The sequence below is a fragment of the Tasmannia lanceolata genome, unplaced genomic scaffold, assembly GCF_043159265.1.
Source record: "Tasmannia lanceolata isolate RefF3 unplaced genomic scaffold, GAP_Taslan_0.1 ptg000018l, whole genome shotgun sequence".
Taxonomy (NCBI): Eukaryota; Viridiplantae; Streptophyta; class Magnoliopsida; order Canellales; family Winteraceae; genus Tasmannia; species Tasmannia lanceolata.
Window position 1 is genome coordinate 68,810,244 of NW_027518695.1, and position 27,269 is coordinate 68,837,512.

General features: G+C 42.5%; 2 protein-coding genes across 2 annotated transcripts in view; both read left to right on the forward strand.

Annotated features, from left to right (window-relative positions):
- Positions 1-27,269, forward strand: part of LOC143850658 (dolichyl-diphosphooligosaccharide--protein glycosyltransferase 48 kDa subunit-like) — a 47,923-nt gene that overhangs the window by 2,533 nt on the left and 18,121 nt on the right. Inside the window, exons 2-6 of the mRNA XM_077359881.1 lie at positions 214-361; positions 527-652; positions 1,459-1,513; positions 2,324-2,331; positions 2,383-2,487. Of these exons, the coding sequence (XP_077215996.1) occupies positions 214-361; positions 527-652; positions 1,459-1,513; positions 2,324-2,331; positions 2,383-2,487 (442 nt within the window). The remainder of the gene's footprint in view (positions 1-213; positions 362-526; positions 653-1,458; positions 1,514-2,323; positions 2,332-2,382; positions 2,488-27,269) is intronic.
- On the forward strand, positions 4,965-10,367 carry LOC143849406 (uncharacterized). Its single transcript, XM_077358411.1, has 3 exons — positions 4,965-5,169; positions 9,033-10,025; positions 10,360-10,367. The coding sequence occupies exons 2-3, from the start codon at positions 9,104-9,106 to the stop codon at positions 10,365-10,367; spliced, it is 930 nt and encodes a 309-aa protein (XP_077214526.1). The 5' UTR covers positions 4,965-5,169; positions 9,033-9,103.

Below are 27,269 nucleotides of genomic sequence, written 5' to 3' on the forward strand. Positions count from 1 at the left end.
CTAAGGCTTGAAATTTCGGAAGGGCATTTCGGGTTTGATTCCGCTAGTGCTACGCGTCATCAAACATTAGTAGGGCTTCCCTACTAGGCTTCATTGTATCTTGGAGGCAATTCGCGGATCCCCTTTGCACACTACTAGTGGGGGCGAATCTTGTCTTAAGGAAAGTGATATCACGCCTTGAAGCAACAAGTTTCTGTTTTCTATCATCAACAGTACCCTCAACAAATTTTCCAATACTTTGGACTTGACATCTGTTCTGGAATTCGTCGATTCCGGGCATGATTTGATTGTTGCAGCAGATGCTTCCGTGTCTGAGTTGATTCGCGATATTGCCACCGAATGTGGTGTTGATTTTGATGACGCAAGTAGAAGCATTGATTTTGGATTGGCTCAAATGAGCAATACATATACTTTTCTATGCCGATCCTTATTCTTTTTTTGTTCTTTTAAAGAATTTTTAACTTAGCAAAAGGAAATTGTTATACTGGTTTAATCTTCCTTTTTCATTTTAAATTATTTTGCCCAGGATGCTGATGCTGTGGTTATCGATCATACGGGCTATGCAGTCTCAGAGACTGAAGGTGATCACACTTTCATTGCTAGTGATGATTTTGTTCAATCAGATGTGATTTTGGGTAAAAAGAAGATTGAGGCAAGCAGTTTTCTTGCCTTTTGCTCTTTTCTTCGAGGCTCTTGCTTTGATTTTCTCTGAATAAGAAACCACTTTTTTGTCTGGTTAGTTGATTTCCGTTATATTTTTATTAGTTCGGTCCATACTTAATCAGGAAGGTTGATGAAAACCATGTATTGTGATTTACTGGGATAATAATAAGTGTATGGTTGAAGATTTCAAATGCAATTAATGAGTTAACCCGTTGTTACAGTTATTAAAATGTTCGCCTCGACAAGTGACGTGAATAGCTTACCAGAAAATGCAGATCAAATCATCTATTGATTTCTAAACATCAAATTTCAATCAGTTGACTGAGTTTAAACAGTTCAAATCTCATGATGCCTAATAGAAATTTCTCATGACTGAGTTAAAACAGTTCAATATTGAAACTTTTTCAATATTGAGAATACTATTGAAATTTGTGTATATCTGTGTTGCATGTATTCTTTGCCCCACTATGCCAAATCCGTGTCTAACACTCTAACTTCAAGAGAAAAGAAGAGAAAGTAAATAAAAATTGTAAATATTTTTTGCATTTTCTTTATCTTATTTTGTTCCCATCGGACTGTTATCACTTCATACATTGTAGTCTTGGGAAGCTATATGACTAATTTCTACATCAGTTTCACAAATACTATTTGTATTATTTTCTTGAAAGCCTTGTGATTTTGCAACTTCTTTATGTGCTATTTCGAGTAGCATATTAGATATGTTTATGTTCACCTAGTAAAACGCTCGATGTTGTCTTTTATGCTTCTGATTTGGTTAAAAATAATATGAAACAGGCCCCTGTGCTTTTTCGAGGGATTGGTCATTCCTTAAATTACTACAAAAGCTTAAGCTGATATATAGACTGGTATTATTTAATCATTTATCCTTCAATACTTCCTCTCATGTGTGGCTCCTCTTTTTTGGGTTTGCCGTACATGTGAATCTTTTACTATCAACGAGTTAGTGGGTTTTGAACCCAAACATGCCGTGAGGCAGTGCTCTGATACCATGTGAAACAACCAATTACTCCAAAAATTTAGTCCAGCAATCAGTTGGGTGTCCACAAGCAGTTGTCATAATCTAAAACAAACAGACACTTAAGCTGCAAGTGTTGGTGTTATTTAATCATTTTAACTTTCATATTCTTTGATAATTTCTTTGCTATAGGGCTATGAATATTCTTCGGGAGTGTGGCAATTCGAAGGGCACGGGTACGTGCCCAATGGGACGTCTGGCGTGTGTATAATGCAACTCTTTGGCCGGTGCAAGTGGCCAATGTTGTAACCTAAAATTTAGACACTTCCACTGCCACCGTTTCTTGTTTTTTATTACATTTTTTTTCACATAGTTTTTTTTTTTGAAAGACAAACTGACATAGTTTTTTTTCGAAAGACAAATAGAATCATATCTCAAGATTAGTAGAATATTAATTTTAAAAAAAATCACGCATGCCTCGAGGAGAATTTATTTACAACTCTGCCTATCAAATTCAATCTGGTAGTGGTAGTTATTATGTACGTCAATTCTTTTCTTATTATTGATTTATAAAAGTAAGGTTTTTAAATTAATTTTGATTTCGATGTCTTGATTCTGATGTAGCAATTTAAACTTTAAAGCCCACGAATCAATTCTATAACTTCAACTTCATTGTTTTTATAGTTCTCAAGGTACTTCTTGTTGCTTTTTTATGACTTGTAATATAATTGTAGGCTTTTAAGGTTCTCTCCGCCTCTCGTTCAACATATTCTGCTAATCCAAAGACCAAGTTGTCAAGCCCTCCATCTCTCACAGGATCTGCAATTTCCTTGGTTTCAGTTGTGCAGGTAATTGATGCTTGGATCCTTTTGAGTTTTTTTTATGGGTAGATCCTTTTGAGTTTGGCCTACAATATTTGCCATTTGTTTAGCTTAGTGTCTAAAAAAATTGTATCATGGACAAGAACTTGCGTAAGGTAAAACTTGCTCGGAAAGTAAAACTTGCTCGGAAAGTGTCTTGTTTACCACCTGCAAGCCTTTCCTATTTTAGCTAGGTTTCCTTCGTGTGGTGGGAAACCAAAGTAGAAACAAAAGCAAGAGTCGTTTTCTCTTGGGGAGTGGGAGGCTAAACAAGAGAGAAAAAACATGTTTATCCTCTTCGGGATGTGGTCTTTTGAGAGAGAGAGAGAGAGAGTTCTCTTGTTGGTTTTTTTTCTCTTGGGTTTTTGCTTGGGTTACTCTCGTGTAGGGGTCTTGGTTGAGAGAAAGGGTTGCGGTTTAATCTTGTTGTAATCCTTGTAATTTTGTTTTCTCATAGTAGAAGATTGTGTTCTCGCCCGTGGACATAGGCATCTTGGCCGAACCAGGTAAAATCTCAATGTTAATCTCGTGGCTGGTTTATTCTACTTTTTTATAATTTGTGCACGATCCGATCATATTTTGCCAGATAGATTTTCACAACAAGTTCGAGCGATCTTCGGTTGAGTTGCAATTGGAGTGATCATGGGTCTCGTCCTTAGATCACGGTTAGAGTGATCGTCAGGGGTAGAAAGATTGTTTGAGAGATTCTCGTTTGAGGTGGAGCTTCGCATCGAAGGTGATTTGAGATAGCGGTAAAGTTGACTTCTACTCAGTTCAACATCTACGGGTTTGATGGAAAGGGCAATTTCACCCTATGACAGATGAAAATGAAGGACATCCTTGTTTAGTAAGGCTTGGCAAAAGTGTTGAAAGGAAATGATGGTAAGCTAGAGAAGATGACGGATGTTGAGTGGAAAGACATCGAGTCGAAGGCGGTCAGCACAATTCGGCTATGTCTGCCAGATAATGTTGTGTTTAACATTATAGAAGAAGAATTGACACCTAAATTATGGACGAAGATGGAAAATCTTTATTGGGGGAACCTGAGACCTTCTGGTATCGAAGGCCTATTGAGGGAAGAAGATGGAGTAGTGATATGGGCATTTAGAGGTCCTATCAGAGTAGCGGACTCAAATGAGGTGGAAGTTCGCGCCGTTCACCATGGAATCAAATTGCTCCAAAATGTAGATCTAAATAAGGTGGTGGTGGAAGGAGATTCTCTAAACGTCATTACATGGCTAAGAGGTTCAACTTTGGTTCCTCGGAGATTCGCCGCCCTGTTTGATGGAATTAAGGATAGAATTGAGATTGCGTCTATTTCTTTTAACCATGTAAGGCGGTCAGCTAATAGTGAGGTGGATAGGTTTGCCAAAGAAGGTGTATCTAGGGAGAGTATTGAGCTTTTGACTTTCTACCTCCCTAGTTTTAGCTTTTTCCCATGCTCATTTGTTCTATTTTGCTTCCATCTTTGCCTATTGTACGTTTATGAATCTCAATAGGCTTCCGGATCAACTCTGCAAGATTGATGAAAAGTTGAAAGAAGAAGACAAGGCTCTTCTTCTTCTTACTTCGCTTCTGGATTCATATGACAACCTTGTGACAACTTGTTCTTGACGGTAAGGATACCGCGAAGTTAGAAGGTCACGGTGTCGCTCTAATCGAATGAGATGCGGAAGAAACCTGTTCTTGATGGAACTCAAGAGCATGGGCTGATTGTTCATAGTGAGAATCAAAGAGGAAGGTTGTTTGACAAGGGATCCAGAAAACTCAGGTCAAGATCGAGGGTCATTATAAAGCGTATGCAATGCTATTATTTCAAGGAATATGGTCTCATCAAGTAGGATTATCCGAAGCGAGCTAACAAGTAAGACAATGGTGCTACGAATACAACGGTGGTGGTGATTGTAGACACCCACATTTTGCTTTACTTTAACCAACAATAACCTAATATATTGATCCATCCTCAAATTTTTTGAAAAAAAAACAAAATGATAAAGAGATGTACCTGGTGAGATGATTAGATCCGAAAAATTGAAAAATACCCTGATTAGTGAATTTAGTGTGTTAAATCCATGTGAGAACCCCCTCTATCATTGATTTATATGTTTTAGGTCATTAATATCTTGATCTGACTTTACGGATCATCAATCGGGACAAAATAAGCTAGGGTCACTTCATAGCCCGGACCCTGATTCCATTCCGAGACCCGATTTCCGTAAATCGTTAGATCAATGACAGATCTTGACCTGGGTCTCACCATCCAAAACCACCTAACCTCTCCTCTCATCCTAACCATCCAAACCTCACCTAACCTCACCTAACCTCTCCTCTCATCCTAACCACCCAAACCTCACCTAACCTCACCTAACCTCACCTAACCTTACCTAACCTCACCTAACCTTACCTAACCTCACCTAACCTCACCTAACCTCCTATCCCATTCTCCTATAAATACCCTCTCATCCCACCATCCAAGGGAGAAGAAAAAAAAGAATCCCTCTCTTAGAAAATTCATCCCTCTCCCTCATCTCTTCAAGGGTTCGGCCATCCTTGCCGGATCGGGTGATACGTTGGGTGATATATATCAAAAGCAGTCATTATCAAGCAAGGAATCATCTTCAAGGAATTAACATCAAAGAAAAATCAAACACAAAGTGGGTTTTCAAAGAGGTAGGCATTTATTTCAATTCTATGTAGGGTCTGTTTTCATGCATATCTTTTACTTTAAAAGAAAAACCATGTTAGGAAGCATCTAGGATCAATCTTTACTCATTCTTCTTGATGGTAGACTTTGAAGTTATACATGTTTCCCTCTTCTCTTAACCCATCTTATCTTCATTTTTATTTTTCCCTAATGGTTCACACCCTGGTTCCCCCTGGTTAGCCTCTGGTTAGACCCTGGTTGCACCCAGGTTCGTTGCTGGTTGCACCCAGGTTCGATACTGGTTCGCACCCTGGTTCCCTGCTGGTTCGCACTCTGGTTAGACCCTGGTTGCACCCAGGTTCGTTGCTGGTTGCACCCAGGTTCGATACTGGTTCACACCCAGGTTCGCTGCGGGTTGCACCCAGGTTCCCTGCTGGTTGCACCCTGGTTTCCCTGCTGGTTGCACCCTGGTTCCCCTGCTGGTTCGCACCCTGGTTCCCTGCTGGTTCGCACTCTGGTTAGACCCTGGTTGCACCCAGGTTCGCTGCTGGTTGCACCCAGGTTCCCTGCTGGTTGCACCCTGGTTCCCCTGCTGGTTCGCACCCTGGTTCCCTGCTGGTTCGCACCCTGGTGCACCCTGGTCCGCACCCTGGTTTGTACCCTGCTTCCTCCTAGTTAGACCATGGCTAGTCTCGGGTTTGCTCCTAACTTAGACCCGACTCACTTGACCCTAACCATTAACCCAATCCAACCTAACCATTAACCACACCTAAACCCATACCCATAAGCCTTAAACCCTATAACCATAGCCACACATCATACACCACATGCCTTTCATTCATCCACCCAACAGTACCCTCATACACCCCTACAATAGACCCGGCCAACCCAGTTAACCCGGCCATCGGGCCCATTCGGCCCAATTAATTCATTCCCCTTAAGAGCCACTTTGCCCTATTGGTTCCTAAGATACTCCAACCACCCAAACCTCAAGCCGCACCCCAATCCACGCTCAACCAGTTCCAATCCAGTCTAAGCCAAGTCAACCCGCACTTGACCTTGACCATTAACCCAATCCAATCCAACTCAACCATTAACCCCACCTAACCTGACCCTAGCACAACTCAACCGAGTCACATCAACCCAAGCCATACCTTTGTCCACTCACTGAGGCACACCATTTATCCATAAATCTGGTTACATTAAATCTAACCCAGCCAGGCCACCTGCAGCTTAAGTCAAATCGCCCCAATACAATCCATCCAAGTGGGATCCCAACCCAGCTCAACTGAGTCAACTCTAGCCAACCTCCCTAGTCGAGTTGACCCAACTCTCTAGTCGAGTATGCTCAACCTCTTTAACCGATTGGACTCTCCCCTTAGTTGACTCAATCCAATTCCTTAATCAACCCATCCCAATGCAACCGAGTCGCATTCGACCAAGTTGCGGCCTTCCAGGTCACAACCGAGTCATTCCCCTATTCTACTAATGCCCTTTTACACCTAATAGAACTTCCTCCCTTTTGCCTAACCAAGTCATATCCCAACACAATCTGAGTCGCATGTCTGAATCCATTTGACCGAATCTCATAAGCCCGCCCATTTTGAATTCCCAAAATTCAAACCCTTGATGATTCCTATATGCTCAATTCTTTGATGCAAATTCCCAATTCCAAAATCCCATTGCTAAATCAATGTTTCTGAATCTCAAGTCCAATGCTCAAATACAAACCCGATTCCTGATCCAAATACCAATCCTGTTTTCCAAAATCCAAGCAACCTCCCCAGCGGAACTACGTGTGGCTTGATCCCCATCGCGGGGTACGTAGGCAATTTGGTACTCCCAAGTTCAGTCGCACCTTTCTCTATCTTTCTCATTCCCTCACACTATTTCATCATCTCTTCCATCCCTTTTTTCACTAACCTCAAGAACTGAAATCGATTCACCTCGTGTCTCTCGGAACCGTTGGATTACGGTTTCCGTCGTAAGGACCCTTAGAGCCCAATTTAGGAACACCGGTGTCGTGTCGTGTCCTAAGTTTTAGGGAGTCTTAGGTTTTAGGGAGTCCTAGAGTTAGGAGTCCAGCCTCATCACGGACGTTTGCTATGTATAGCAACCGTGCCATAGGTCTAGTTACACTAGTCACCCAATCTTTCCCTAGGACAAGCCTAGTAAACTAGGATGTAGGCAAACCTGCATTAGTCTAAGGGACCATTTGCATTTAGATGAGAATCATATAGCATCTTAGATGAAATCCTAAGATAATAAAATCCTCAACTTGAATTAAATAACTTCTCCTAAAACTGTTGAAACAGTCAATCCCGTCTAGGTCGGTGTCCTAGTTGAGTTAGGTATAAGTAGCTTAGCTTAGGTACACCGAACTACGTCGACTCTGATCCCAGTGAGGCTTGGGTACGTAGGCAGCTTGGATGTCTGACGGCATACCACCCGCGAGTCGGCACCACAACAAATTGTGGTGTTTTGGATATTAATTTTCTTGTAAATGCTTAATCAAATCATTTAGGGCTTTCCATGAAATTAGAATTCTAGGAGAACTTTCACTTAGAATGAATCCAGACAAATTAATAAATCAAGATACACATCTAGGATTCACATTGAAATTAGATCATAGGATGCATGTCACTTAGTTCGCACATTAACATAGAGTTGAATGAGCCATTTAAAATAAATTTAAAAAAGTTAGCTTTTGGAATCGAAGGCCGATTATCGGGCAGGAATGGTGCATGTGGCGGATAACTCCCCATACCTTCCATTCTCGTAACCAGGTAGCGAGTCTAGATTTCTGGTTAATTTCGGGTCCTAGATCCCACATCTAGGTGGCGACTCTGTCAGTCTCTTTCGTGTGGAATTCGGATTGCCTTAGTGATCCCAAGTTCACATAAAAGACGAATTACAATCAACAATTAAAAACACACGCCAATCGCGTGGATACGAGAGACCAAGAGAGAGCGCGTGGCGGCTCGCGCCCCACACTCCCTCACGGGCTAGGTACCACAGTTTGGCGACTCTGCTGGGGACCACCTAACTTCATTAAAATTTCAAAAGATAATTCATTTGAATTTAATTTAATTGGCTCATAAAAACTCTATACTTGTTAGATTAGTTTGTCTTGTTTTATTTTCTCATCACACTTTACTCAAACTTAATCTAACAAAACCTGAAGGCATCATAGATTGCGCAAACATATTGCACACACTTACATCACTTGCATCTAAACTCTGCATCTCACGTGCACACACGTCCTATTTTAGGAACCCGGAGTGTTATCTAGCATGGTTGACTGGGATTTCATCACCTGGTGCCTCTGTGCTAGAGAAGCATTCCACCCTTAGCCTAGTACCATTATGGTACGTAAACGGATCTCTTGTTCACGTACTGATACGCCGGACACTGGTACAGTATATCGAACAGGGATTCGCGCTAAGGGAACTCTTGGCCTTACCCCTAGATTAACCCACACATGCATGTAGTATACGAACACATGTGCATCACGTGTGTGAGCCTAGTTTAGGATATCCTGCCTATTTGTGTCTAGATTAGGCCGTAGACCATCTTCCAATGGCTACGATCGGTCCTAGGTACACGAACAAAGTCATGAGTCGAGATCCTCTCTCCACTCCGCTTGATTAGGATTAGGGTTGATGCCTTCAGGTCACACTGTTAAAATGTGCGAGATTAAAAAAAAAAAATTTCCTTTAGGGGTTAGGATATAAATCCTATCATTTCCAAAGATCTCATAGGATTAGTCATTCTTGATCTATCCGTTGAAAGCAATCTTATGCTATCTCATCTAATCTTTCGATCGTATGCCTTTCATTCTTCTATCGTGTGATTCGATCATGTATTCATACTTTCCTTGTACTGGCAGGAACTTATCCTAATCTCGTGTTCATGTAATCCTGATCATTCTTATATCCCTTCTCTTGGCTTACGGGCACTATGTCTACTCGTACAATTCTTGATTGGATCCGTGGTACATTAAGAGAATCCCATATCTACGCCATAAGTGAACAAGAGAAAAATCTCTTCGGCTACGTGGCAACCATCAAGCTCGATTGGGGATTACTCTATGCCGCATCAGAGTGTTGGGATCCCGATCATCATGTCTTCCGTTTTGGCAACCAAGAAATGTGTCCCACCTTTGAAGAATGGTGTGCCTTATTGGAATATCCTGTGGATGGCCCTCTAGTGAAGCCATCCTGTGTTCCAGATTATCGTCCTTTGTTCCTTTGCTTGATGGATAATCCAGATGAATCCATGAACTCTTTCATGAAAGGCCAAGAAGTGTCCATGCAGCGACTGATTGACATTTACCCTCCTGTTGGATACATTGGTGCTGTTGATATTCAAAAAGCTCGACGGCGCGCTTTGAGATTCTGCTCCTTTGCTAGGTTCCTCACTGTCCAGCCTTCTCGCTTTGCGTCAGCTGTTCTTCTGGACCTCGTTGATCAAATGGATCGTGGCGCCAATCCAATTCCTACTATGCTTGCAGAAACTTTCAATGGATTGGATGATATGGCTCACCTTCGTGCCAGTTCAGGTCCAAGCTCTTATATTCGCTCTTTCGTTGGGTCTTTCTCAGGATGTCCTGCATTACTTCAAGTGTGGTTATGCCACAAGCTAAAAATTGCAGCTCCTGTCCATTTTGATCATACGTTATACACCTTCAGTGAATGGCGTCATGATGTTTCTTTCGATCATAAAAGCGATTGGGTTGAATGGTTAAATTCTCGCCAAGAAGATCAGATTTATTGGCAAATTCCCGGAATCCAAGAAGCTGTCTTCAACACCGGAGAAGCTAACTACGTTCGCCTTCTTGGTCTCAAAAAGACTTCCTTTTATGTTCCTGCCAGGATTCAGCGTCAGTATGGAAGGGAGCAATCCATTGTGCCTCCCCTTCATCATTTCTATCCGCCTGAGGGTCTCAAGCCCAAGATTGTCAAAGCTGTTTCATCTGCTTGGGATGCAAGAATCATCAAACCTTTAAAGGAGTCAGTTGAGGAAGATTGTCGTCCGAAGAAGAAGTCTAAAAAGAATGCTTAGTTCCATGTTTATCTTTGAAAGATTGAACCATGTACTCAAATTTTAATGATTGATCAATAAAGTCCATCCTTCTCTTTCATTATCTTTGTCTATGTGTGCATCATCGTCTATTCTTCTCTCTGATTTTAAAATATGTCTTTCGGATATTACAGGGCAATAAACATCATAGCTAACCCTAATACTCCTTGGGTTCGGGTCTCTTCGCGGTTAGAGAGGAAATCTGTTTCTCCGCCACCTTCTCTAAGAACCCCAGCATCTCCTTCTTTCCCGTCCTCATCCTCACCAATGGCAGACAACCAAGATGGTCTTCCACCCGCTGCTATTACCGATACTCTTACCTTGATTCTCCAACAGCTTCAAGAACTCAAAGAAGAAAACCGAGTTATCAAGGCTCAGCTTTCTGAAAAGTTGGGACCGTCGTTGTCCAAGGATAAAGGGCCTATGCGCCAAGCAGCTACTCCAGTAGCACCTGCCCAAACAGTGTTCATCAATATCCCTGATAAAGTCGAAGAAGACTTAGAAAAAGAGCAGTACAGCGAGAATCACAGTAGGCCTTCTCAGTCCATGGTTGATAAGTCTGTTATGGAGAAATTAGAGACTCTTACCAGGAAAGTTCAAGACATTCAGTTTCAAGACCAGGGTGGTTTCAATCCCAGTGATCTTACTTTATTTCCCGAAATTCGCCTTCCTGCCAATTTTCAAATGCCCGATTTCGACAAATATGATGGTGTGGGTTGTCCAATCACACATTTGCAAATGTTCACCATCATGTGTCAGCCTCAAGGGTTATCTTCTGAGCAAATGGCTCAATTGTTCCCAGTTTCCCTAACCAAGGTTGCGAGGAGATGGTTCATGGTCTTGGACAAGACTCGTTACAGGACATGGAAGGATATCGGCGAGCAGTTCATCAGGCAATTCAAATATGATGATGGGACAGAAATCACCAGAAAGGATTTAGAGAGAACAAAGCAAGACTTGAGGGAATCCTTTTTGATTTTTGTGAAAAGATGGAGGAGAATAGCAGCTCAGATGATGGAGCGCCCGTCTGAGGAAGAACAAGTCCAGATAATCATGAAAAATATTTCCCCCCAGCTCCAGTATCACATGTCTTTGCAATACTATCCAGACTTCAAACACTTCATCGTGGCTGGCACCCAGATAGAGGAGGCTATGGCTCAAGGTGTATTCAACCGTAGCAACCCAAACCCCAGAGATTTCAAAAAGTCCCCTCCAGCCCAAGTCAATAGTATTTCCCGTTCCAATGCTCAATCCTCTAGGTCCCAAGAACCTTTAGTAATGGACTATGCTCAAACCGCAACCGCACCTCGGCAACAAACCCGGGTAGAATTTACCCCTCTTCCCATTCCATCTTCAGAGGTGCTTAAGCAGTGTCTTGCTTCAGGTCGCATAACCTTACCTGCCATCCGGCCTCCCCCCAATCCTCTACCTGCAAGTTGGCGAGCTGACCTACACTGTGAGTACCACAGAGGTCCTGGTCATCTTACTGACAACTGCATTGCCTTGAAATTTAGAATCCAGAAACTCATTGATGAGAAAGTCATTGCATTCCAGCCAAGACCCAATGTCACCCAAAACCCATTACCTGGTCATGCAAATCCTCCTGCTGCCGTTAATGCCATAACCATAGGAGATCCTGAGTTTGACCCTCTTACCCTCATATGTGCCTTAGAACCCATCTCTGAACCCCAAATCATATTCTGTGATGAATCACACCTAAGAGAGTCTGTACCTCCCTTGGTAATCACCTATGAGCCACAAGTCCCTCAAATTATCACTTATGATGAGCCTGAATTGGATGAAGTCAGACATGTGACAAGGGGCGGAAGAATTTTCAAACCTGTTGAATTGAGAGTCGAAAATCCAGGGGCATTGGCTCGAGGAGAGGAGCCGCAATATGTGAAAGATCCAGATGATGAAGTTGTGCAGCAGTTAAAGAAAACTCAGGCTGTTATATCTGTATGGGGATTATTGATAGCATCAAAGAAACACAGAGAGGCTGTGTTAAAAGAATTGAATACAACACAGGTATCCTCAGAGATATCTCCGGAGCAACTGGCTGAAGTTGTTGCTCTAACCCAGGCCACCAGGGCCATTAGTTTCTCAGATCAAGAGCTGCCTCCTCAAGGTCGGAATCATGCTAGAGCTCTTCATGTCACTATTGTTTGTGGAGGCAAGAAAGTACCATCTGTGTTGGTAGATAACGGATCCGCGTTGAATGTGTGTCCATTAAGAACTGCCATTACCTTGGGTTTCGGTCCCACTGATTTTGCCGAATCAACCCTTGGTATCCTCGCATATGACAATACCCGAAGAAATGTGGTCGGAGTCCTCACCACCAAGATCGTTATGGGCGGTCAAGAATTTGAGGTTGAGTTTCAAGTTATTGATATCAAAGCCTCGTTCAATATGCTTCTAGGACGTCCCTGGTTGCATAAGGAAGGTGCTGTCGCTTCAACCCTTCACCAAAAATTGAAGTTCATTAAAGATGGGAAGTTGTTCACTGTCAGAGGTGATGAAGAGCCAGAAATAGGGCAAATAACAGGAGAAACTTTGATCCTTCCAGTTGCAAAAGCAGATGACTACAACTTGAATGGTTTCGCATTCGAGGTTGCTGTTATCTCTTACAAGGATGCCTCTCGGGAGGAGTTGTGTTTGCCGTTCGCCATCAGTTCTGTGGTGGCCAAGATGATGAGAAAAATGAACTACTTCCCTGGTATGAATTTGGGCCGTGATCCAAGCAAGGCATCTCACTGGCGCCCAATCAAAGCAAACCATGGAATTTTCGGTCTTGGATATGTACCTACTGAAGAGGAGGAGGAAGCCATGGAAAAATTGTTGAAATTGAAGGAAGAAATCCGCCGCACCGGAAGGGTACTCCTAATGGCTCCATATCCCTTATCAATGAATGGTCATTTTATCAAAGAAGGTGAGACGTTTCCATACTATGGGTTTTCTGAACCATGGTATGACTCAGTGACAGGGATCATGATACCCGGTTTTGAAATATTCAGTGGCCTTGCTCTCCCAGAAACAGAACCGCCGATATATTATGTTGAGAAAACTGTTGAGGACTGGTTAGTCTACCTTGAGCCAGATGTGCTGGAATCTTTGTTTGAAGAAAATGTGCCTGATGTTGATTACTATTCTGAAGAACAAGAAGAGACAGATTGTGAAGATATGCTAGTGGCAGTTATTCAGAGTAATGATACCTTTACTGAACCTCAGAGTCAGATTGCACCTGCAACAGAAAATCTTTCAAACTGGAGTTCTGATGTTTTTCCATCTTATTTTATTGCTAAGTCAAGTCTAGTCAAGTCGAGTGAATCAGTGTCAGTGCCTAGTCCAGGCGAGTCATTTTCTGAGTTTATTTACTATGTGAATCCTGAACCTGTTCAGGATGAGTCCAATGATAATGATGTAACTTCTTTCAATTCAATGAAATCTGATTCTCAGTATGTCTCTGTGTTTGCTTCTGACTTTAATAATAATGATAACACTCCCTCCTCAGATGAGGAAGGGGGGATCGACGAAACTCCCCTTGAATTGCAGCATATGCTCAAACAAGAGGAGGAGCGCCGAGCCCAGCCTCTTAAAGATGAAATCGAAATTATAAACATCGGAACAGAAGATTTAATACAGGAAATACGAATTGGAAATACTCTATCCTCTGAAGAGCGCGATGAATTAATAAACCTACTTAAGGAATATAAAGAAGTTTTTGCCTGGTCCTACAAAGATATGCCCGGGTTGAGCGAAGACATTGTTCAGCACAAGCTACCTTTATTGCCTGGGATTAAACCTAAAAAGCAGAAGCTAAGGAGAATGAAGCCTGAGTGGGTCCTGAAAGTAGAAGAAGAGGTTACTAAGCAGTTGAATGCTGGATTTCTGCAAGTGGTGGAATATCCAGAATGGCTCGCAAATATAGTACCTGTACCGAAGAAAGATGGAAAGGTGAGAATGTGTGTAGATTTCAGGGATTTGAACAAGGCAAGTCCAAAAGATGATTTCCCTCTACCACATATCGATATCTTGGTGGACAATACGGCCGGGCATGAATTACTATCTTTTATGGATGGTTTCTCGGGCTACAATCAAATTAAGATGGCACCCGAGGACATGGCTAAGACCTCGTTCATTACACAATGGGGGACATATTGCTATCGGGTAATGCCATTTGGTCTTAAGAATGCCGGTGCGACATACCAAAGAGCAGCTACAGCCTTGCTCCATGACATGATACATAGAGAAGTCGAAGTTTATGTCGATGATATGATTGTAAAAGCCAAGGAAAGGAAAGATCATATCCCGAACCTTAAGAAGTTCTTTGAAAGAATTCTCAAATACCAGCTTCGCCTGAATCCTAGCAAGTGTGTGTTCGGGGTTACCTCCGGTAAGTTGCTTGGATTTATGGTGAGTCAAAGGGGTATAGAGGTAGATCCTCAGAAGATTAAGGCTATCCAGGAGATGCCACCGCCTAGAACCGAGAAGGAAATTCGGGGATTCCTAGGAAGGATACAGTTCCTAAGGCGATTCATCGCTCATCTGACATCAACTTGTGAACCTATCTTTAAGCTCTTAAAGAAGAACTCTTCCAAAGAATGGACAGAGGAATGTCAGCAGGCCTTTGAAAAGATAAAGCAAAGTTTGTCTGAGCCACCGATAGTAGCACCAGTGATACCGGGGCATCCATTGCTGCTTTACTTGTCAGTAACAGAAACCACAATGGGTTGTATGTTAGCACAGCAAGATCCAGAAACCAAGCATGAAAAGGCTGTGTATTATCTTAGCAAGAAGATGTTGGAGTATGAACAAAAGTATACTGTCCTAGAAAAAACCTGCTTAGCCTTGGTTTGGGCCACTCAGCGACTCAGGCATTACCTTTTATCACATAAGGTCCTGCTTTTGTCAAGGATGGATCCTCTGAAGTATCTCTTTGAAAAACCAGCCCTGACAGGCAGGACTGCCAGATGGTTATTATTGTTGTCTGAATTTGACATCACTCATGTAACCCAAAAATCAGTAAAGGGCCGAGCCATTGCTGAACAATTGGCGGAAGCACCCCGAGAAGAAAGTCAGCATTTCAAGCCGATGTTCCCAGATGAAGAGATCATGATGGTTGAAGATGAGTATCCAGAAACTGGTTGGACCCTCTATTTTGATGGAGCAGCAAACCAAACAGGACAAGGAGTAGGGGCATTGCTTGTGTCGCCTCGAAATGAGCATGTCCCCGTTGCCGTTAAGTTACAATTCAATTGCACCAACAATATGGCAGAATATGAAGCATGCATTGTTGGGCTTGAGGCTGCATTGGCCTTAGGCATAGAGAATCTTGACGTATATGGAGATTCGAAGCTAATCATTTGCCAAACTCAAGGAGAGTGGAGAACCAAAGAAGAAAAGCTATTGCCATATCATGAATACTTGGATATTCTCGCTAAGCAATTTCAACGCGTCACTTTCAGTTATTTGCCAAGGTTGAAGAATAGATTCGCCGATGCCTTAGCAACGTTAGCTTCCATGATTGACATACCTCACAATATGAAGATGAGGCCCATCACGGTTCAAGAGCAATGGGCTCCTGCATATGTTGATGCTATAGAAATAGCTGCAAGATGTCCCGATGGAAAGCCATGGTATACAGACATAAAGAACTACATCTCAGGCCAGGGGCATCCCAATGAGGCGTCGAGTAAAGAAATAAGGACTTTGCAGAGATTGGCAGCTAATTTCGTCATTTGTGGAGGAGAGTTGTATCGACGGTCTTTCGATGGAATTCAACTCTTATGTGTCACTGAAGATCAGGCAGAAGAAATTCTCGCAGATATTCATGAAGGGGTGTGTGGGCCTCATATGAATGGGAAGATGTTGGCAAGGAAGATCCTACGTCTGGGGTATTATTGGCCGACATTAGAAGCAGATTGTCACACATTTGTGAAGAGATGCTATAAATGTCAGATACATGCGAATCTCATCCATGTACCACCCACCGAATTGCATTCTCTTACCTCTCCTTGGCCGTTTTCGGTATGGGGAATTGACATCATTGGCAAGATTTCTCCCAAGTCGTCTAATGGTCACGAGTACATACTCGTTGCTATTGATTACTTCACCAAGTGGGTTGAGGCCGCTTCTTATGCAAAGCTTACATCCTCATCAGTTGCTAAATTCATACGCACCAACATAATTTGCAGATATGGAATTCCCCATGAACTTATCTCAGATAATGGATCTCATTTCAAGAAGGAAGTAATCTCTCTTTGCGAAGAGTTCAAGATTAAGCATCATAAATCCTCGCCTTATCGTCCGCAGACAAATGGAGCGGTAGAAGCTGCAAACAAAAATGTCAAGACTATCATTAGCAAAATGTCAGAAACTTATAAAGATTGGTCGAATAAGTTACCATACGCCTTGTGGGCTTACAGAACATCAATTAGGGCTTCAACTGGGGCAACCCCTTACTCTCTTGTTTACGGGATGGAAGCAGTGCTACCTGTTGAGATCCGTGTACCTTCGCTCCGAGTATTGACTGAAGTCAAGTTACCAGAAAATGAATGGGCAGATGCCAGGTATAAAGAGTTGAACATGCTAGACGAGAAGAGATTAAAGGCGCTTTACCATGTGCAAGGTTATCAGCGCAGAATAGCCCGTGCTTTTAATAAAAAGGTTAAGGTCAGAGATTTAGAAGAAGGCAATCTTGTTCTAAAAGAGAATCGAGCACCAATGTTTGACCCAAGGGGCAAGTTCAAACCAAATTGGTCAGGACCATACATTGTGGACCAAATCTTACCCGGAAAAGCCGTCAAGCTCCGTAATTTAAATGGAGAAATATTGCCAGAACCAACAAATCTTGATCAACTCAAGAGGTTCTATGCTTGAACATCAGAAGGCCGTCCTTTGGCCGAATAAATCCCAAATTCATAACCAAAAATCAAAAAATTTATAACCTTTTGCAAACCCTTTTGAGCCTAAATAAAATTTTCCTTCAAATCCCAATATACTAGGGGCATTCGCCCTGAACTACGCATGATCTGATTCCTACACTGGGATACGTAGGCAACCTGTTCATAGGTTCGGTCGAGACCCTTGCAAAACCTTAAGCCATTCTTTGAAAAGCCCTACCTCACCTATAAAGTCCTTTTGGTGTTCAAGTAAAAAGAAAAGAAGATAAAAAAAAAATAATAAAAAAGAAAAGAAATGGAGCTTGAAGATCCGCTAGATTGAAAAACATGAAAAGGCGATCTAGGCAAAATTTAGGATCATTCCCCTGCTAAGTTGAAAACCTGAAAGGGCGGCTTAGGCAAAAGGTAAGGGGGTGGCCCGCTGAGTCGAAAACCTGAAAAGGCGATTCAGGCAAAAGTTAAGGCCGAGCGGTCCACCAAGTTGAAAATCCAAAAAAGGAAGACTTGGTCGTGGTAAGATTGGATTCACGCCAAAAGAATTACATCGGTCTCTGAACTCGCGGTAGGTCAGGCGAAGCTAATACACAATGATTCTCGAAACTAGGGGCATTAATTTTGAAGCAATCTGAAAGTTGATAGAAAGATATATGAGGTATCACTGTATTAAAAATAAGTGAAGATGTTTATCAATGGAGAAACGTTCTTTAAAAGAGGCTAGTCTAACCCAAAAGAAAATACTAATAAGTCAGAAGCATCACGAGATTACTGGAGTAATCTTTCTTATTTTGTGTTTTTATTACAAGTGTCTGTAGTTCTATTTAAAAAAAAAAATTTATTTTTAGAATTGTTGTAGGGTGCAATCACTCTGAAGGCAGGTTCATTAACAGGTTCTGAGGAACTTGGAAAAAGGTGACGCTGTCACGAATGACGAAGATCTTTGAAAGAATAATCTCTGGTCAACGAATAGAAGAAGGTTAGAATGCCTCAAACTGAGGCAGATTGCTAATGAAGTGGCATCCCATATTTAAGCCCTGAAGTTCTTTTGCTGCATAGTGTTATTAAATCCTTTGCTTCTAAAGTTGTTAATTGGAAATTTCGATTTCTCTCAAAGCTCAAATCATCATATCTCTCTGAATCCATTTGGAAAAAGATATTTTCTCTCTGAACATCACACAAATATGATATCTCGCTTCCTTGGAGTCCGTACAAATACGGTATTTCACTCTCCGAGTCCATACGACTATGGTCTCTTATCCCCTTTGAACATCATACAACTATGATGTCTCATTTCCTTGGAATCCGTACAAATACGGTATTTCATTCTCTTCGAGTTCATACAACTATGGTCTCTTATCCCCTTTGAATATCATACAACTATGATGTCTCATTTCCTTGGAATCCGTACAAATACGGTATTTCATTCTCTTCGAATCCATACAACTATGGTCTCTTATACCCTTTGAACATCATACAACTATGATGTCTCATTTCCTTGGAATCCGTATAAATACGGTATTTCATCTTGCCCAAGCCCATTCAAAAATGATGCTGCATTTTCATTAAGAATCTTTCAAAAGTCATCCATTATTCTCTGAGACCATTTGAAAATGACGTCTCATTTCCTCTGAAGCTGTTCAAAAGCGATATTCCTTTCCCTCCGAAAATCCATTTGAAAATGGTATCCCATTTCTCTCGTTGCCAGCGGCACCGCAGCGGGTTTGTTTTATTGCATTCCAATTCTAGGATTTCATCTAAGGTCTTGCATTATATTAGGTTGCATTGTGTTTAGGGGGTCCTTTGTCGATTAAAGCTACGCAAAATGGTTCTGTCATTTTGACTTTGGTATTCGATGACTACGTCGTCTCTACCAAAGAGGGGCATCTGTAGACACCCACATTTTGCTTTACTTTAACCAACAATAACCTAATATATTGATCCATCCTCAAATTTTTTGAAAAAAAAACAAAATGATAAAGAGATGTACCTGGTGAGATGATTAGATCCGAAAAATTGAAAAATACCCTGATTAGTGAATTTAGTGTGTTAAATCCATGTGAGAACCCCCTCTATCATTGATTTATATGTTTTAGGTCATTAATATCTTGATCTGACTTTACGGATCATCAATCGGGACAAAATAAGCTAGGGTCACTTCATAGCCCGGACCCTGATTCCATTCCGAGACCCGATTTCCGTAAATCGTTAGATCAATGACAGATCTTGACCTGGGTCTCACCATCCAAAACCACCTAACCTCTCCTCTCATCCTAACCATCCAAACCTCACCTAACCTCACCTAACCTCTCCTCTCATCCTAACCACCCAAACCTCACCTAACCTCACCTAACCTCACCTAACCTTACCTAACCTCACCTAACCTTACCTAACCTCACCTAACCTCACCTAACCTCCTATCCCATTCTCCTATAAATACCCTCTCATCCCACCATCCAAGGGAGAAGAAAAAAAAGAATCCCTCTCTTAGAAAATTCATCCCTCTCCCTCATCTCTTCAAGGGTTCGGCCATCCTTGCCGGATCGGGTGATACGTTGGGTGATATATATCAAAAGCAGTCATTATCAAGCAAGGAATCATCTTCAAGGAATTAACATCAAAGAAAAATCAAACACAAAGTGGGTTTTCAAAGAGGTAGGCATTTATTTCAATTCTATGTAGGGTCTGTTTTCATGCATATCTTTTACTTTAAAAGAAAAACCATGTTAGGAAGCATCTAGGATCAATCTTTACTCATTCTTCTTGATGGTAGACTTTGAAGTTATACATGTTTCCCTCTTCTCTTAACCCATCTTATCTTCATTTTTATTTTTCCCTAATGGTTCACACCCTGGTTCCCCCTGGTTAGCCTCTGGTTAGACCCTGGTTGCACCCAGGTTCGTTGCTGGTTGCACCCAGGTTCGATACTGGTTCGCACCCTGGTTCCCTGCTGGTTCGCACTCTGGTTAGACCCTGGTTGCACCCAGGTTCGTTGCTGGTTGCACCCAGGTTCGATACTGGTTCACACCCAGGTTCGCTGCGGGTTGCACCCAGGTTCCCTGCTGGTTGCACCCTGGTTTCCCTGCTGGTTGCACCCTGGTTCCCCTGCTGGTTCGCACCCTGGTTCCCTGCTGGTTCGCACTCTGGTTAGACCCTGGTTGCACCCAGGTTCGCTGCTGGTTGCACCCAGGTTCCCTGCTGGTTGCACCCTGGTTCCCCTGCTGGTTCGCACCCTGGTTCCCTGCTGGTTCGCACCCTGGTGCACCCTGGTCCGCACCCTGGTTTGTACCCTGCTTCCTCCTAGTTAGACCATGGCTAGTCTCGGGTTTGCTCCTAACTTAGACCCGACTCACTTGACCCTAACCATTAACCCAATCCAACCTAACCATTAACCACACCTAAACCCATACCCATAAGCCTTAAACCCTATAACCATAGCCACACATCATACACCACATGCCTTTCATTCATCCACCCAACAGTACCCTCATACACCCCTACAATAGACCCGGCCAACCCAGTTAACCCGGCCATCGGGCCCATTCGGCCCAATTAATTCATTCCCCTTAAGAGCCACTTTGCCCTATTGGTTCCTAAGATACTCCAACCACCCAAACCTCAAGCCGCACCCCAATCCACGCTCAACCAGTTCCAATCCAGTCTAAGCCAAGTCAACCCGCACTTGACCTTGACCATTAACCCAATCCAATCCAACTCAACCATTAACCCCACCTAACCTGACCCTAGCACAACTCAACCGAGTCACATCAACCCAAGCCATACCTTTGTCCACTCACTGAGGCACACCATTTATCCATAAATCTGGTTACATTAAATCTAACCCAGCCAGGCCACCTGCAGCTTAAGTCAAATCGCCCCAATACAATCCATCCAAGTGGGATCCCAACCCAGCTCAACTGAGTCAACTCTAGCCAACCTCCCTAGTCGAGTTGACCCAACTCTCTAGTCGAGTATGCTCAACCTCTTTAACCGATTGGACTCTCCCCTTAGTTGACTCAATCCAATTCCTTAATCAACCCATCCCAATGCAACCGAGTCGCATTCGACCAAGTTGCGGCCTTCCAGGTCACAACCGAGTCATTCCCCTATTCTACTAATGCCCTTTTACACCTAATAGAACTTCCTCCCTTTTGCCTAACCAAGTCATATCCCAACACAATCTGAGTCGCATGTCTGAATCCATTTGACCGAATCTCATAAGCCCGCCCATTTTGAATTCCCAAAATTCAAACCCTTGATGATTCCTATATGCTCAATTCTTTGATGCAAATTCCCAATTCCAAAATCCCATTGCTAAATCAATGTTTCTGAATCTCAAGTCCAATGCTCAAATACAAACCCGATTCCTGATCCAAATACCAATCCTGTTTTCCAAAATCCAAGCAACCTCCCCAGCGGAACTACGTGTGGCTTGATCCCCATCGCGGGGTACGTAGGCAATTTGGTACTCCCAAGTTCAGTCGCACCTTTCTCTATCTTTCTCATTCCCTCACACTATTTCATCATCTCTTCCATCCCTTTTTTCACTAACCTCAAGAACTGAAATCGATTCACCTCGTGTCTCTCGGAACCGTTGGATTACGGTTTCCGTCGTAAGGACCCTTAGAGCCCAATTTAGGAACACCGGTGTCGTGTCGTGTCCTAAGTTTTAGGGAGTCTTAGGTTTTAGGGAGTCCTAGAGTTAGGAGTCCAGCCTCATCACGGACGTTTGCTATGTATAGCAACCGTGCCATAGGTCTAGTTACACTAGTCACCCAATCTTTCCCTAGGACAAGCCTAGTAAACTAGGATGTAGGCAAACCTGCATTAGTCTAAGGGACCATTTGCATTTAGATGAGAATCATATAGCATCTTAGATGAAATCCTAAGATAATAAAATCCTCAACTTGAATTAAATAACTTCTCCTAAAACTGTTGAAACAGTCAATCCCGTCTAGGTCGGTGTCCTAGTTGAGTTAGGTATAAGTAGCTTAGCTTAGGTACACCGAACTACGTCGACTCTGATCCCAGTGAGGCTTGGGTACGTAGGCAGCTTGGATGTCTGACGGCATACCACCCGCGAGTCGGCACCACAACAAATTGTGGTGTTTTGGATATTAATTTTCTTGTAAATGCTTAATCAAATCATTTAGGGCTTTCCATGAAATTAGAATTCTAGGAGAACTTTCACTTAGAATGAATCCAGACAAATTAATAAATCAAGATACACATCTAGGATTCACATTGAAATTAGATCATAGGATGCATGTCACTTAGTTCGCACATTAACATAGAGTTGAATGAGCCATTTAAAATAAATTTAAAAAAGTTAGCTTTTGGAATCGAAGGCCGATTATCGGGCAGGAATGGTGCATGTGGCGGATAACTCCCCATACCTTCCATTCTCGTAACCAGGTAGCGAGTCTAGATTTCTGGTTAATTTCGGGTCCTAGATCCCACATCTAGGTGGCGACTCTGTCAGTCTCTTTCGTGTGGAATTCGGATTGCCTTAGTGATCCCAAGTTCACATAAAAGACGAATTACAATCAACAATTAAAAACACACGCCAATCGCGTGGATACGAGAGACCAAGAGAGAGCGCGTGGCGGCTCGCGCCCCACACTCCCTCACGGGCTAGGTACCACAGTGATGGATGAGTAGAGAAAAGTGGTTGAAGACATTCTGCCAGTCTCCACAAGGTAATTACACTTCTCCTCATGATGAGATGGTTTCTTATGTTGCAAGCGTTGATGAGGAGGTGACAGTTCCTACGATGGGGTGGGGAGGATGGATTGAGATCCCTCTTCAGGGTTGACTGGGTGAGTCAACGAGTTCGCATCTACACATGTGCATTAGTGTAGACACCCCATTTTGACCGTGTCCTAAACCTTCCAATTTTGTGTAAAACCCCATCAAATGATTGAGCTAGGGTCCCAAACTTCACCCTAAGCTAGGTTAGGGTCCCACCGAGGTCCCTGCAAAATTTCATCGAAATCCGAGCACGTTTGCCTAGCGAACGGGCTGAGGTAAGTGTCGTAGTGCAAATGCAGAAGAGGGGTGGAACATCCGAGCTGTGTGTGCCAGTATCAATTTTCCAAGCAGCAAAAAGAAAAGACTTCAAACTTACCCCTTTTCTTACTTGTACCACCTTAAAATAACCAAAGCAATTGCAAAGTACATCTAAGGGGGGGTTGTCCCAAGTAAAGAGGGGGGTTACAATTTTTTTTAATTTTTCTATATAATGCAAAGGGGGTTTCTCATTTTCGTCGGAGAAATTTGGGGGGAGAATTTTGGGGAAAAACAGAGCAGAGAGAGAGGAGAGAAAAGAAATCCCTAAATCAAAACCCTAACATACCTTCATGTTCTCCGATCGTACCTCTGCCAGATTCCGGTCAATGTTTTCCCTCCTATCAGCTTGACCTGCAACCGGATACACCTCCTTTGTCTCCACCGAGCCACCCTCACCTCATCCACCATTTCTCCTATAAATACCATGGACCTAGGGCAGTGAAGAGAGAGCTCATTTTCTGATCTGAAGCTACAGAGAGAGAAAGAGTCTCTGCTTCAAGAGATCATTTCCAGATCTGAGAGAGAGAGAGAGAGAGAGAGAGAAACAGAGCAGAGAGAGAGGAGAGAAAAGAAATCCCTAAATCAAAACCCTAACCCTAGATCCATCCTCTCAAACCCAGATCCATCACCTCCGATCGTCTTTCCGGCAGAATTCACTGGAATCTGCTCTTCACTCCACCACCGGCTAGCAGCCGCACACCTTCCTCATCTCCTTCTTCTTCTTCCCCAGCGAGCTCCGGTGAGTTTTCATTTTTTCAAAATCAAAAGTTCCATTTGCAAAAAGCTCTAGTGAGAATAGCTCCATTTGCAAGGAAAATCTCAAAATCAAGTGGAAAAACAGAGCAAAGTCGAGATTGAAAAATCAGAAGTTCAAAATCCATGCCGGATTTATGTATTTCCGGCCTCTAAGCATTTTTTTTCCGGCATCTGAAGTTTCCGGAACATCGCCTCGAGAATCGCTCCATTTCTGAAGACTATCAGCGCCTGATCGAAGCCTCGCACATCGGAGATCTGAAATCCGCCTTTGAATGTATCTCCGATCCGTTCGTAAACGTGAACTTCATCGGAGCCGTGTGTTTGAAATCGAGGAAAACAGAGGTTTTGCTCCACGGAGAATCTCCTTGCGAGGTTCGGATCGAGTACGAGGAGTTCAAGACCGATGTATCCGCTCTCTTCCTTGCCGTTCATGCTGGAAATCTGACTCTCGTACAGAAACTCCTGAAAGAGAAGAGAAATTGCTGATTAGGAGAAGTAGAGATTGAGATCGAGAGAGGAGGTCGAGATCAACCTCTTTGGCCATGATCTTCAACTCCGGTAGTTTTCTCAACAGATCTAAGGGTAGATTGTGAGATTTCAAGGGAGAATTGTAAAGAGGGTTTCAGAAAATCTAAAAGGAGAGATTGTAGAGAGAGATCCTAAGGAATTGCATAAATTAAAGGAGACTCGAGAGATCCGAGAAAGATATTGAAAGGAGGATAAAAGAGGGTTTCTGATTTCTTTTTCGGCAATTTTGCCGGAGTTCCGACCTCATTGCTAAGATCTCTGGTGAGCATTTACGATTGCAATTTCGTCTAATACAGGTAATGCTCTACCTTTCTCTTATGGTATTTTTTACTCTAAAGATCTAAAAATTGCATGAATATTTAGCTTATTCCCTCCATGTTTTAATTGTTTTCTTCATAGTGGTACTCGGAATTGGTAATGGTTTATTATGTTAACTATTAGGAAAACTGGAGTGGATGTAAGTATCAAAGCAGAGCATGGCCTGCACTATTGTTCCTATCTTGTTTTATTGTTCCTATCCTGTTTCATTTGGTGTTGATAAAGGTCATCATGGATTTATCCAGTATTGCATTGAAAGACAAACATTTCTGGCTTCGATCAAGTCATCTTAGAGTTTCTGGTTATTGCAATGATGTTTCAGCGGATGTCCTCATTAAGCCCTTAATGTTGACATTATCCAATTTCGTAGCTTGAGTTTCTTGATTCAAAAGTTACAGGCTTCAAATGAGCAGTGTTGGTCTCGTTCATTCCTAAAAAAAAGAAGAAGAAAGAAAAGAAATGAAATGAATGAGCCCAAATGTCTAAACCGTAAATGGAATATCAGTTTTTCCTCTTTTCCTTTTGATTCATAGGTCATTGATATATGTGTATAGGAAAAGACAAGTTCAAGATTATTTCTGTCCAACTAGGCAATGAAAGAGATATCTAGAGCCCACCCTTATAGGAGACAAGCTATGTCTCATACAGATAGTCATACCCATTTAGGGAGACAGGCTATGTCTCATACAGAAAGTTCAAACCCTTTGGAGACAGGCTTTGTCTCATTAGCCCTAGTTATCTTTTTGTCTTAGGAGACATGTCATGTCTCATTAGAGCCATTCTCAGAGTCGTTAGCATAGGAGTCTGTCCTTAGCTAGAGAGTCTTTCTTTCAGGAGTCTGTCCTATCATCATAGGGGTTAGGATTCTTTCCAACCTCTCATCAAATCATATGATTTTTTTTATCCACTCTTGCAAGGTATAGGATGCTGTCCAACCCTTGCAGAGTTATTATTCTGTTCATTCCCCCGCAAAGCATAGGATGCTGTCCAACCTTTGCGGGATATCAGGAATCTGTCCTCCCCTTATGATGATAGGATTCTGTCCTTTAGTGTCAAAAAACATCAAAAACATTTTAAAATCCAAAAATCTCAAAAATCTCGAGTCATTAGGAGTAGCTAGGAATTCTGATCCGAACTACGTTGGCTTGATCCCTTTCCATAGAGTACGTAGTGCAGCTTGGGATCCACATCCCAGGTCCAGCCAAACCTTTCAAATTAATCATTTCAAACCTTCCAAAAATATAAAACTTTTTCAAAACCTTTTCAAAAAGATCTTCCCCTAGAGTTAGGAGTCCGTCCTAGATTTTTTAGGGTGTTTTAGAGTTAGAAGGCTGTCCTGATTTGTATTGATATGGTGCGTCCTGTCGTGTGAGTGTCCCTAGAGTTAGGAGGCCTCAAGTTGATCGGTTAGACATTTAGTCGAACCGATGGTTAGACTAGGAAGCATATAGTCAGCCCATGGTTTTCCTTAGGTTGCACAGCCTAGTTACACATAGGATGTAGGGCCCACCTGCATTAGCTTAAGGCTAATCAACCTGCATTAGTTTGGGCATATAGAGAGTCCTAAAAATTACAATTCACTTGAATTTAAGCAATTGTATAAAAAGCTTTAAAAAATTAGTCGAGTCTAGTGGATCGAGTCTAGGATAGCGGTTGTAGATGGTTAGGCATCGTAGTTTAGAATAGGTCATCGAACTACGTTGACTCCGATTCTTCCCGAGGCCGGGATACGTAGAGCAGCTGGGATGGACGGCCATCTTGGTCCGAGTCAAGTCGCATTAGAGTTAGGACTCATTTTGTCCAGTCATGTATAGAATTGAATTATGTTGTGTGTTTTGCTGTGTTTTCTTACTTTCATGTACAGATCATATACCTTTAGCTGTAGTATGCATGTGTTTGCACACCAGAACTTAGACACCAATTAGGTATGACACTCATAACCTAGTTATTATTAAGCGACACTTCTTTCATTTATTTTGTGTGTGCTTATTATTCCTCCGAGACATGCATGATTAGATAGACGTCTTCTCGGAGATATATGTTCCCATTTCATATGACTTTAGCCCAAAACTCTTCAAAATTAATAATAAATGGCATAAGAGACCAGGTGCTTGCACTTGGGCGGACGAGGTGCTCTTTGGACCTTCTGAATTCGTAACCAGGCACAAACCTTCTTTTATATCTCTGGTTATCCGTTGCAACAGAGCATAGTATGGGATCCTTGGCCCACTTCCTTGGATGACGACTCTTCTTTGTTTAAGGTACGCCTCGAATCTGGGCTAGTCCCCGACTCGAGAGGTATCTCACCTTTTATCGCCACTCATGCTGTGAGAGGCATTTTATTCTTTCGAGAGTTCCTTGGTAGAGCTCTCCATTCACGTGGATGATCCTGAGACTGTTAGCGTGGGGGCTCGTCCCCCACCTCTCTCTCGGATCGGGGTCTACAATTAGCTGTGTTGATCGAGTCAGGTGGAGTC